This window comes from Sinohyriopsis cumingii, chromosome 18, assembly GCF_028554795.1.
Source record: "Sinohyriopsis cumingii isolate HCF-2022 chromosome 18, ASM2855479v2, whole genome shotgun sequence".
Taxonomy (NCBI): domain Eukaryota; kingdom Metazoa; phylum Mollusca; class Bivalvia; order Unionida; family Unionidae; genus Sinohyriopsis; species Sinohyriopsis cumingii.
Genome location: NC_142978.1, coordinates 45448455 through 45462335, shown reverse-complemented (window position 1 = coordinate 45462335; position 13881 = coordinate 45448455). Strand labels below are relative to the sequence as shown.

At 33.3% G+C, this 13881-nt stretch overlaps 1 protein-coding gene across 1 annotated transcript in view; it reads left to right on the top strand.

Annotated features, from left to right (window-relative positions):
* LOC149776549 (uncharacterized) overlaps nt 1-13516 on the top strand; it is a 79139-nt gene extending 65623 nt beyond the window's left edge. Inside the window, exons 15-17 of the mRNA XM_089941007.1 lie at nt 488-610; nt 1387-1475; nt 2976-13516. Of these exons, the coding sequence (XP_089797133.1) occupies nt 488-610; nt 1387-1475; nt 2976-3021 (258 nt within the window). The 3' untranslated portion in view covers nt 3022-13516. The remainder of the gene's footprint in view (nt 1-487; nt 611-1386; nt 1476-2975) is intronic.
* Nucleotides 13517-13881: the final 365 nt, after the last annotated feature.

Below are 13881 nucleotides of genomic sequence, written 5' to 3'. Positions count from 1 at the left end.
GTGTTTGCATTTAACGTATGACCACATAGGTTTTTTTAATCATGGATGCATACTTTTATACCTAGAAGCATGAAAATGGTGAGGGGATTTATTTTGAATACCTTAGGTTTTATGTTATGTCTCAAGAATTGTCAAACAGATGATTGCATGCAAATTTTGTACCTGGTTTTGAATCATTAATTTTGAGTCTGATATCCTGTATTTGCCCATGTGAAATAAAAACCAAACTATGAACAGCTTCAGCTCAGATCGGCTGTAACATAATCCACTGGCAGATCAGGGGTTTAAGTTATTCATTTTACTTAAGCTGTACCGCAGACAGCTCACACACAGAACTGCCATTGCATTATGTGAGTGGATATGTAAGTGTGTATTATACACAGCTAAATATGTTTGGTCTTTATTTGAATAGAGAGTTGTGGTTGGCCAAATGAAACCAAGTGTGGGATCCAAGATCGTCAATATATATTTTGTCTTATTTGAACAGCGAGTTGTGGTTGGCCAAATGAAACCAAGTGTGGGATCCAACATTGTTATGATAGAGGGCTTGACTGCCACTACTACCGAAGCTGTCATCAGAAAACTAGCCAACACTGTTGGACCAGTGGAGGTTAGTGTACTATGAATTTACTGTGTATACCTCATTTGCACATATATGACATGTGGTCAACTATGAACAGAATAGACCTAGATCTACCATCACATCAGGATCAGCTACAAACAGAATAGACCTAGATATGCCATCACATCAGGGTCAACAGTTTGTTCTGCTGTAATTTCAAGCAAATGTCTGAAACCTGATCTGCCCATGGCATATCTAAGTCCATTTCTGTTTTGGGTCTATATTGTGCACTGATAGGTACAGTATTCTTAGATTTGTTTGCTATGGGATTATAGAAGAGCAGAAATAATTTGTGTATGCCAAGAGTTTGAATTTCTGTACATCTGTATGACTGTTATCAATCCATTATTGCATGATTAAACAAAAACTGCTTGAGGGAGACAAATTAAATTTGATAGATAGGTTTTATTCAGTTATAAAGATAGAATGCTGTCAAATACACATCTTTTTTGCCTTAACAAAAAAAAAATAGGCCAAAAAGATGCTCTACCAAATAAAATGTGAAAGAGTAAGCATTGTTTAAAATTAAAAGTGATCAGTAATTGGTTAAAAATTGTGAAAGAAACCTGGACTTTTCAGATGTGATATTTTTTAGATAATGATATCTACAAAACTGTTCTGAAGATCTATTGATGCTTCCATATGTGTATTTGTGTGCATGAGTGTGTGTGTGTGTGCATGTGTGTGTATAAGCTATTAGTCATATCTTAAGATGATCAAGAATACATGAGGATTGATTTTACTGATATAGTCTATTTTTTTAGGATGTTAAAGTAATAAAAGGACTGAGGCAGGCTACTGTGACCTTCGCCAAACCAGAGAGTGCTGCCATCTTTGCCAATAAGTACAACAGGTAATATGCTGTCATACATATAGTAAAATACCAACTTTTTAAATATGCATTTTATTTGCTGCCACTTGGCAGACCATGCTGTTATATGGCCAATTCTGTCTATTCACCCAGCCATCATTTAATAATTTGGTTTCTGTAATAACTTTACTTTTGCTTCAGATATAATACTCCCTCAATATAACACTATCTGTAGGAGCCAGAGTATGAGACCACCTGATTATAATGTACATGATTGAGTAATCCCCCATTATAATGCTGTCCATTCAAGCCATTGAGTATAATGCCTTATAGTTAGTCTGCTTTTTAATGAAGTAGATGATACAGTACACCCTAATAAGACTGTCCACATGAGCCATAGATTATACATCCTTATAAGGAGACCACCCTATAATGATGTACCATATATACTTGCTTGAAAGATGAGTCCAACAGCAAACTGTAAAGACCAAGAAATTTTGTCAGATAATGTAAAAGCAGAGCTGGGTCTGTGCAGTTTGTTTGGAGCAGTCATTAGAACAAACAGGATAGATCCTGATCAGCATGCAGATTATACTAAGGCAGACCAGGATCTTGTTGCCATGTTATAATGAAGAGCCTTATTGGAAGTGCTGTAACATCACCTAACTCGGCAGGTGAGTTGCACTATATGAGTAAAAGGACTCATTTTTCAGGATGTAAAGGTCAAGGTCACTATCACTTGACAAAGCAAAGTGGTTTTCATGAATTAACAGAAGTTTCACAATACATACTTTAATCAAACTTAAAAAGTCTGATGACTTTCATAATACAAGAAACAACTTGATTACTGGTTCCAAAGTCCAAGTGAAACGGTCAGTGTGGTAGTGCAAGCAAATATGGTTTCTCTGTGAAAATTCCGTAACATTACCAAATCTAAATGTATGTTACCCAGAGAATTAAAAAAAATGTTTAATGACTTAAGGATTTGAGGGTCAAGGTCAGTAATTTTTGGCAAAGGATTAATGGCTTTTTATTACTTGAGTTGACAGGATTCCAGTTATAAATCTAATTTAAAGTAAATAAGAGAGATAATTTAAGAGCATAACGCCATTACTCAAAATAATGTTTAATAGATTTGTGGGTTTAACATCATTTTTCAAAACATGATAGGCTATGCAACTCAGATCTTTAACAGCACAAAAAAATTAACATAATGTATGTCTATAATTGCAATGTAGAACAGGAAATGAGCTTTTTGGGGGGAATCAGGGTGGGATGTTCCACTATATTACCCTCCCAGTTCCTTGTGGCTTCCATGTCAACAACATCCTTAATCAGCAAGGACAGAAATTCTGCTGTCAAAATTTATTCTTTGTCCAAATAAGAGGTGTCACCTTTCACGTGTCAGTTTGATTTGAGTATTTATCAACAGAATATTTTAAAGGTTTATAAAATTTAAGAACAATACTGAAAAAGAAGGGATGGTGTTAACACTTTGTGGCACTGAACAAAGGAGGTAACTAATTTTTCTTGTGTTTTCAGGCACATGCTTGATCTCACCCTCATCACAGTAAAACAGATGCCATAAAGGGATTGAGGACATAATCAGAAGATTCTGTTTAAGAGTTGGATGTTTTTGTTTCATTTTCTAGTTTTTAAATTAAACAATTCATAGTTAATTGTTGCATGTTAGAAATCAAGAATTATTATAGAGGTAATTGTTGTATTCACATGAGTGAAATTACATTTAGTGCTTAATAAATTTCATGGAAGATGATGGATCATCTTCTCACTTGAAGGTAATCTTCATAATCAGACTGTACCAATCATCATAAGTTGTATGGTTTATGTGAGTTTTGCATAAATATCAGATTTGTCTGATCAAAGATTTGTATACCATTCAAGCTTGAAACAGATGATAATGGCATTATGTACTAAACAATTAAGCATGGTGTGATTGTATACATCCTTTTTTGTGAATATTGGTGTAAAATTACTTATAACAATTGCCTGCTTTTCTCTCAATTATTTAAGTAGGCATTGATGGAACTCTTGGCTTGTGGACTTGTTAGTAGCAAAAAGAAAATGAGTAATCATAAAGAAAACCAATCAAGAGCAGAAAATTATTTTGTGGAAAGGAAATTGTTTCAAGCACGTCAGTGGCAGAAAATACAGTATTCATATGATAACACTAATAGTAATACAGATGGAGATAAATATGTGGATCACAGGTCAGTAATACAAAGACAGATCAACACTTTAAAACAGTATTGCACATAACACATATTAGCAACTGAAGTATTCTTAACAGTGGAAAGATGTGGACATCAAACACAGATCAGCAACAGAAGTATTCTCATGGACACAGATTAACAGCAGAAAGATATGGACATTAAACAGATCAGCAACAGAAGTATTCTCATGGACACACAGCAGCAGCAGAAAGATATGGACATTAAACACAGATCAGCAACATAAGTATTCTCATAGACACAGATTAACAGCAGAAAGATATGGACATTAAACACAGATAAATAACAGAAGTATTCTCATGGACACAGATTAACAGCAGAAAAACATGGACATTAAACAGATCAGCAACAGATGTATTCTCATGGACACAGTTTAGTAGCAGTAGAAAGATATGGACATTAAACACAGATCAGCAACATAAGTATTCTCATGGACACAGCAGCAGCAGAAAGATATGGACATTAAACACAGATAAGCAACAGAAGTATTCTCATGGACACAGCAGCAGCAGAAATATATGGACATTAAACACAGATAAGCAACAAAAGTATTCTCATGGACACAGATTAACAGCAGAAAGATATGGACATTAAACACAGATATGCAACAGAAGTATTCTCATGGACACAGATTAACAGCAGAAAAATAATGACATTAAGCAGATCAGCAACAGAAGTATTCTCATGGACACAGTTTAGTAGCAGTAGAAAGATATGGACATTAAACACAGATCAGCAACATAAGTATTCTCATGGACACAGCAGCAGCAGAAAGATATGGACATTAAACACAGATAAGCAACAGAAGTATTCTCATGGACACAGCAGCAGCAGAAATATATGGACATTAAACACAGATAAGCAACAGAAGTATTCTCATGGACACAGATTAGTAGCAGCAGAAAGATATGGACATTAAAAACAGATCAGCAACAGAAGTATTCTCATGGACACAGATTAACAGCAGAAAGATATGGACATTAAACATAGATAAACAACAGAAGTATTCTCATGGACACAGATTAACAGCAGAAAGATATGGACATTAAATAGATCAGCAACAGAAGTATTCTCATGGACACATTAGTAGTAGCAGAAAGATAGGGACATTAAACACAGATCAGCAACAGAAGTATTCTCATGGACACAGCAGTAGCAGAAAGATATGGACATTAAACACAGATCAGCAACAGAAGTATTCTCATCGACACAGATTAGTAGCAGCAGAAGGATATGGACATTAAACACAGATCAGCAACATAAGTATTCTCATGGACACAGCAGCAGCAGAAAGATATAGACATTAAACACAGATATGCAACAGAAGTATTCTCATGGACACAGCAGCAGCAGAAATATATGGACATTAAACACAGATAAGCAACAGAAGTATTCTCATGGACACAGATTAGTAGCAGCAGAAAGATATGGACATTAAACACAGATCAGCAACAGAAGTATTCTTATGGACACAGATTAACAGCAGAAAGATATGGACATTAAAGAGATCAGCAACAGAAGTATTCTCATGGACACAGATTAGTAGCAGCAGAAAGATATGGACATTAAACACAGATAAGCAACAGAAGTATTCTCATGGACACAGATTAGTAGCAGCAGAAAGATATGGACATTAAACACAGATCAGCAACTGTTGGTTTCTGTGCAATAACTGAAGTTCTACAGGACAAACTTTTATTAAAACTCAGAAGTCTGATGACTCCAAGCTTTATGAATATAATTTTCTTTTCAACATAAAAAAATAAATACAAATTAAAGGGTTATATAATATCGACTTTTGTGAGAGAGAACAGTGTTAATGTATCTCTCACTCAGAAAGGTTTTTAGTTGAGGCTAGTTTCTTTTTTAGATGGGGTGATACTTCCTTATGCATGCAGACTTGTTTGTGATACATACCTGTAGTAGTACACATTATAAGTCTGAAGGAAGTTGTATACTGAAAGTACACAGTGATTATGTTTTTGAAAGCAGTAATGGATGTCAGATTTGACATGTAAGTGAATTGACAGGACAGATACGCTGCATTGGCAATATTCATGAAACTTTGGAATCTTCATGGCATTGTTTATATTATAATATATCCTTATTTTATAACGATTTTGCTTGTATAACTACAAAGCTCATGAAGAGTCATGAGATATGTTTGCATTTTGTTTACCTACATTCATGTGTTCATAGCAAACATCACAATGTACATTTGAAATTATTTTACAGAAATTTGGCCTAAACTATAGTGAATTTCGTTTTTCAGTAGGTACACAACTTTGCTGTGAGAATTTATTTTAGAATGAGTAATGAGGTTCTGTATTATAACACAGTTTGCATATTTGAAAGCAAGGAGTAGAATTTTAATTATAACAGCTTTAGAGCATGAAGGAATGGTTCAGATTTTGACAAATTTTACATGTACAGTTAGTTACTTGGCACACAGTATGAACTATGTAGATGGATATTATCATTTGTCTGTCTTGTTGAAACTCTACATTCTATGAGCGAAACACCATATGGGTAATAACTTGAGTATGCATACAGTTGATTAGATATGACGAAGTCAAACTGTTGAAGTTTGATTTTGCAAAAAAAGAAAGTTTGTCTATAAACTAGATGAATGATGCATGAAACTCCTAATATATTTTGATGTTATACCTTAAAAATGTTGTCATTCAATGAATGTATGAAAATAAGTTTGAAGCTTAGGACTGCTACAGTGTATTACTGTACAATATGGATGATGGCATGAAATAGCTATTGATTATGTGTCACTGACATGTTGTATGACATGAATTAACTATTGATTATGTATCAATGACATGTGACATGAATTACTATTTATTATGTGTTAGTGATTTGTTAATTGACAAGTTCAGAAATTTTCGTAGATAAATATCTCTAAATCTGGTAATCTGTTCATAATATCTATATGAACTTATTAACATGTATATGAGCTATTGGTGTCAATGATAAAAGCTGTTGTTGACTTGGATATGAGCTATTTACATAACTGTGAGCTGTTAGTGACATCGATATGAGCTGTTGGAGATGAGTGATATGGATATGAGCTGTTGGAGATGGATATGAACTGTTCTTGAGAGACATGCAGTTTGTGACTTGGATAAGCTCTGTTGTTAACATGTACATGAATTGTTGGTAACTAGCAAGATACGAAACATGAACGTTTGATGCAAACCTGGCCTGCACTAATACAAAGATCCAAGTATCCTTTTTAGGCATGTCAGTTATGGATACTCAATTCAGCTGGTAATTGGATGACTTTGATCATGCTGAGATGTACATGAATTGTTTGTGGCAGCTGTATGAAGCTTTAATGACTCCAGTAGTGATGAAATTTTCTAGGGCTGCTGAATAATGATGATGTGGACATTCAAGGATTTTAGAAAACCTGACAAGATAATGTTCCTGATTCTTGTGAAGAGAGACAGAATTGCTTAAGTGTGCTTTTCTATGTCGAAGAACTGTAAACCTGTAGGCCTGGTAGATTGAGTAGCTGGGCATGCAGGTACATACTGGTATATTAAGGACTGTCTGACTGGTGATACCCAAGTGAATATGATGTTAACATTGAGATATTCCTTCCTTAAAGATATGGTGATTTAGAGGACGTATTCTTGAGTTCCTGTGCAGGATGTCATGAACATATTATTTCCTGTATTTATTATGATGCAATGGATCAAATTGATGCGATATTCAAACTGGGATAAAGTTGATGAGATATTCAAGCTGGGATAAAGTTGATGAGATATTCAAAGTGGGATATAGTTTATTCCTTACCTGGCCATGATAATATGGAAATTTTTCATAAAAGTATTGTGAGGAATGATACAGAAGATCTTTGCACACAAGATTTGAAGTCTCCAGCTCTGCCAGTAAATAGAATTGTTATGAACAAAACAACATTTCACATCCTACCACAGTTGCCACCATTGTACATGTGGACATTGTAGAAGTTTGTGGACATATTGTGCAAGTTATGCGAACACATTGTACCAGTTATGTGGACACATTGTACCAGTTATGTGGACACATTGTACCAGTTATGTGGACACATTTATCAGCATATTATAGGTGAGACTGTAGTAACATATAAACAAAGTCATGCGAGAGTTTAAAAAATCATGTGTGACTTTTTAAAAAATGAAATTCAGTGCGATACCAGATTATTTGTGATTACAACTGTGACATCTCCAGTGTGAATTTCTTATGTAGTTGCAACATCACCTCTGATATAATTTGAGTGAAATCATGTAAGATTTTTAAATGTAAAATCACCAAATTGAAATTATGTGAAATACATTTTTTTCATGTTATATAAATTAAGTTAGAAACAATCCAAGTTGTCAGGGACACATGTTTAATATTTATAGCCATATAAACTGTGAAATTGCTGAAGTGAAATCATGTCAGATATAGTAAAAACAATGATAATAATGAGAAAAATCAGGTGATGTACCAATACAGCTGAATTCTGGAGTGAAGTAGTACGAGATATCAACAAAACCAGTTGTGCAGTGATTGAAGTATAATCATGTCACGTCAAAAAGAAATGTTTATTGAATTACAGGAGATATCAACAAAACTTGCACTAACAGCACTAAAGTGAAATAGTATGGAGTTGTACAAAACTTTCATAAAGTTCCAGGAGAAGACTTACATTGTAGCAGTTGTTTGGTGATCAAGATTGTGATCAGTATTTCTTTATTATTCTAAAATCATCACTTGTCCATGATGACTTAGTCTTGACAGCTCTCCTTTGATGGGAAACATGTCATGAGTGCAACTTTCAATACATCATGTTTAATGAGTAGATAAGCGTTTTTACTTCCTTTAGTGTATATACTGACTTACTGATTAATACAGAAAATGGCTATTTAATGTATTATTCCATTTATTGAACATAAGAATTTTACGGTAAATCAAGCATATATTGAAATTTCAATCATATTTATCCAATCTATTTAAGAAACAGTAGCAGTTATTTTAATGGCATGTAATATTAGTCAGTACTGGTTTATTGTTAAACCAGTCCAGCCTGTTGTCCACATAAGTGGCATGTAATATCAGTCAATACTGGTTTATTGTTAAACCAGTCCAGCCTGTTGTCCATATACTTTGTGCAGAAGTTATAATCTCATAGATCACCATTAACATTGTGTAAAGAGACTGTGTGAACTCTAGTTTGAAATGGATCATTGTGATTAATTACAGGATTGCATCAAAATTCAGTATTTTTAACATGGGGGAGAAAAGGACATTTTGAACCATGGTATTGCCTTTTATAATTTACTAATAAATTTACTGGTTTATAATCTTAGCCCCCCCCCCCCCCCATGAAAACTTGTCATTTTCCTGTTTGTACCTTTACCACTTCTTTAGCACATTCATATGTTTTCATTTCTACCTTTGTGAAGGAATTTAGAAATCACTTGACATTATTATGAATCTATGGCATGTAATGCTTCTGTCATTTGTAACATTGACAGATTCACTTGAAATGCTGGTTTTGTATTCATCCAGGGTCTGTAAGAAAACAGAAGCTATTGACAATGAGAATCATTCAGAGAAAAATTGTTGACCAAAAAAATGATTCAAAGAAAAGCTATTGACAAAGAGCATGATTCAAAGAAAAGCTATTGACCAAGAGCATGATTCAGAGAAAGGTTATTGACAAAGAGAATGATTCTGAGAAAAGCTATTGACAAAGAGATTGATTCAAAGAAAAGCTATTGAAACAGAGCATGATTGAAAACAAGTTTCTGTCAGATTAGAAAGCTTAATCAAAACATGGCAGTGAGATTAAGTTGATGTAGGTATAGGTGTGTCCATGTGTTGCAAAAATGTGAACAATAGGTTTACATGAATTTACATTTAGACATGTACATTTACTTGAATTGAAAAATGGATACTTTTTTGTATCAGCTAAAGGTGATGTTTGACTACTGTTGACTACTGATATTCATTGGATATTGTTAGACTGCTGTTTTGGTTTTGACTGTAAAAATTGTGGGTGCAGCACTGAAATATTTTTCTTTTTCTTTTTCTCCTTTGAATGACATTCATACAGATCCATAAATTTGAGGCCAGCAAAGTCTTATAGTCATGCAGAGTTAAAACTTTTCCAGTTTTACTCATTAGGTTTAAATTGGAATTCACATGTATACATTGAATTTAATCCATGCGATGACCAAGGATAAACATACACGTCTTATGGGAGTGTGAAAAATAGAATTTATTTACACATTGATTAAGAGTGAAAAAAATTGATTTCCATATTGATTGTTTAAGACTGAAAAATAGTGATTGCATATTGTTTAAGAGTGGACAGATTGATTTAATTACAACAGCTAGGTGGATGAAGATTAAAGTTGTAACATGGAGTTATTTTCAAAGCCCTGTATCAGTGTACCATTAATTTTCAAATGTGGTTAGTCAGGCTTTATGAATCTGGCACAGAAACAAAAACTGAATATAAGATTTTTGGGGTACTTTTATGGAACCATGTAATGTTACCTGTGCAGAGTCTAACCCAAGGGTCGGCAACCTATTTACATAGCGTGCCACTTTTATCCAGATTAATTACAAAATGAATGAGTGTGCCACTAATAAGAGAGTAACACTGTTAAAATCAAGATTTTTGGCTGCCCTTTGCATGAGACACAAGACTTCTTGATGTGCCACGTGTGCCGTAGGTTGGCGAACCCTGGTCTAATTTTTTTCATGTAAATTTAGACTTTAGGCACAAGGTAAAAAAATAAATAAAGGATGGGAATATTCTTACAGAATTCATCTGGTAGCTATTGCACTTGAATTGCTTCATTTTACAAGTATGATAAAATACAGGAGCTGTTTTACAGTTTATGTATACATAGATTTCTTGTCCACAAAATCATAGGTACGTCTTTTTGACAAATCTCTTGGGTGATTGTTTCTGGTTGCTTGGAAATGTAAATATGATTGACAGGTCAAATTAGTTAATTTTATTATATACAGACTGCGAAACTATTCAGCGAAAGCACATGGACATGTTAATATTCATCAATGATCAGAGTAAAGCATATCATGTTTTTTTTTACAAATAAGATTGGCACATTCTGTCACATAGTGATCATGTATGCATCTTGTTTATTGCTGATTAGGAACTCATTTCTCTAGTAAGCTTTCTTTGAGATTCATTGTTGATGATGCAACTGAGCTTAGTGCTTGCTGTTTGATTTAATTTGATATTTTTGTCATCAGTTAAATTAACAGTTCTCAAAGAGAATTACATTAAGCAGGTCTGAGTATATTCCTTCAATATTTATCTTTCGTACTGGGCCAGGAATTTTGGTTTGGATGGATTTCATACCTTGAAGCCTCTTTTGTCTACTCTCTGTCACTAATAATAGTAGGTATTTGTAATAATAACTTTAGCTTATCAGTTCTTTTGATTACAAGTCTAATGAAGATATGTAAAGGGACATAACTCATATCCTGAGGAAATTATTGTCATTAGCTCTCTAAAGAATTTGACAACTTTTTGGTAGTATTTCAAACAATACAGAATCATTTCAATAAAAAGTGCTTATAAGTGGTAATTGTTTAAGTATTTTCCTCAAAATGTTATGAATTTTATAAAAACTTTTTGAAAAAGTTTAGGGATGAAGAGAAAAAAAGAATATTGATAAGATTACATTTATTTAGAGGGATATTGCTTTTTACTTGATCATAAAAAGTGGACTAAATTGTCAATATGTAGCAAGTTATGGTCATCCCTTTGGTCCTGTTTAACTTCTTTACATGAAGCCGCCAAGCCATGTGTATTCTGAGTACTTTGATTTTTGTTTATTATAAAACAAACAGCAGCCACACAGGACTGTCAGAACTAAGGGTTATTTATGTTTAAGTTGATATAAAAACTGAGTTTTCAGTGAGGGGTATGATGAAGCATATTGTCACCATGTGACTTTTAACCCACATTAAATGTTCAAACCCAGTCCTTCTGTACCACTTGACTTTGGGTACTTACACTTACTTTAGTAGTGCTGTGTCCACCACAGCAGCAAAGAGTATACACATTTCATACTTGTGTTATTTTTTTCTCACTAGCCATTACAGTAAGTTTTGTTTGATAATCCATTTGCCAAACTGAATCTGATTTAAACTCTAGCTTACCACAGGGCAAAGACAGTTACATAATAGGCTTTGGAAATGGGCAGGGGTTTCCTAACACATTAGTTTAATATTGGGGTTTTCTTAGTGCTGCACCAACCTATTTTTCTCAGTGCTGTTGTTCTCAGTGCTGTACCCATGCTGTTATATCCACCTATCCCTGACACTTTCACCGACTATAGTATAACTTCTCATGGAGCCATTGTGTAGTATATCGGGTTTGAAAGATGGTACAAAATATGTACATGGTTTTATCGTTAGTATTATATACGGTTTGAGAAATGATACAAGATAAGGGACATACTATGGAGGGACTAATCATTATATACCTGCACTGGGAAGATGGGGGTGGGGGATACAGTTTATGTTTTTGCACTATCTTGATAAGCCCTAATGTTGAGTCATTTCTAGGATAAATTACCACTGCATTCCTGACTAATGCTATGACACACCACTTTATGAGAATCATCACTTAAATTGCGACAGTATTAAACAGTACCAACATAGATTAGGCAATTTCATTGTTTAACATTATAGTTATTCCAAACCATCATAACCTTGCTGTCATTCATTGGTTTCTCATTGCATTTTCCGACTAAAAGTGATAAAAGGTGACTATGGTATAAGTGTATTCAATGGGCATGGATATCTCCACTTGAACTGTATGTAATACATTAATTTGTGGTGTGAGTGTGTTTAAACTTGCATTTGGCAAAAATTGGATAACAGTCACTATCATTCTGTGCATTTCATGTAGTTATAAAATGATGAGTTATGTTTGTACATATTTCAACTTTACATATTGGAGAAATCAGACTCATTGAATAGGTTGATCATGTTAATGAACATCAGACATATTATTGACTGTCAAACTTATTAATGAAAATCCAAATTATTATTATTATTTGCAAATAATTGTAAGGCTGGAGATAATTTTGTTAATTTGCAATAGTATGTTTATCATACTATATTTACTCATAACCCTTACCACTCCATCGTCTTGTTATATCAGTTTGTCTGATTGAACACAGAGTACTGAATATCTGTAGAAAAACAAGTCAGTAAATATTTCAAAGCTTGGAATTTATGCTACATAAGAATTTTAAACAGTAAATGGACAAGATAGTTTTAAGCCATCTTTAGGTACAGACCTATATTTTAGGAATGAGCTGGTTGGTCATACAGTTCATTCAAGTTTATATTTTTTTGTTGTAAATAGTCTTTTATTTTACATGTCATGATTTGCATTGAAGTAATTGCCATTTCATGGAATAGTATGTTTTTTTGTGGTCGCATTTTTTAAATGTTTACTATATTGTGTACTATGTATAATATAGTGGTTTTGTAAATCTTGATAAGCTTCGGTTTATAATGTTGTACAAGTAATACAAATTAATTCCGAACCTGTATTTACCTACCAAAAGTTCTTTATGATAACATAAGGGATAAGTTTTCTATTTTGGATCAAGTTTTCTTGTTATTACATAAACTTTCTCATTTTATGCACCTTAATGAGAATATGTAAATAACTAAAAAACATGATAGATAATAGATACATGTAATGACAATAATTACCTAACAGTTTATTGAATACCTTTCATGTTCACTGCTCTAATGGTGTACATAAATAAACAGTTTTCTTGGTAATTCTGGTGATTTCTTTGTACATTTGATATTTACTTTGTATATATAACATTGTTTATCTGTAATGCTATTTAAAACTTCCTCAATCATCCAAAGGACATTCATCATGGTATATGAAATTTCAACCAGTGAAATCAAGGAAAACTCATCAGTAGTTTTCTTCACAATAAGTGGATTTCATTAGATCTGTTATATCACAGGCATTGAAAATTATTTTATTTTGTTTTCTAAAATTTTTAGAAATCTGTTGATGACATTTTTGAATCATCAGTTTCTTTAGCAGAAGTTTGGTACTTGTGAGAAAAGGAAAGGTGCTAACATGATAAATTGCAGAGTAATTTTTCTCAATCCCAACCAGATAATTTCCT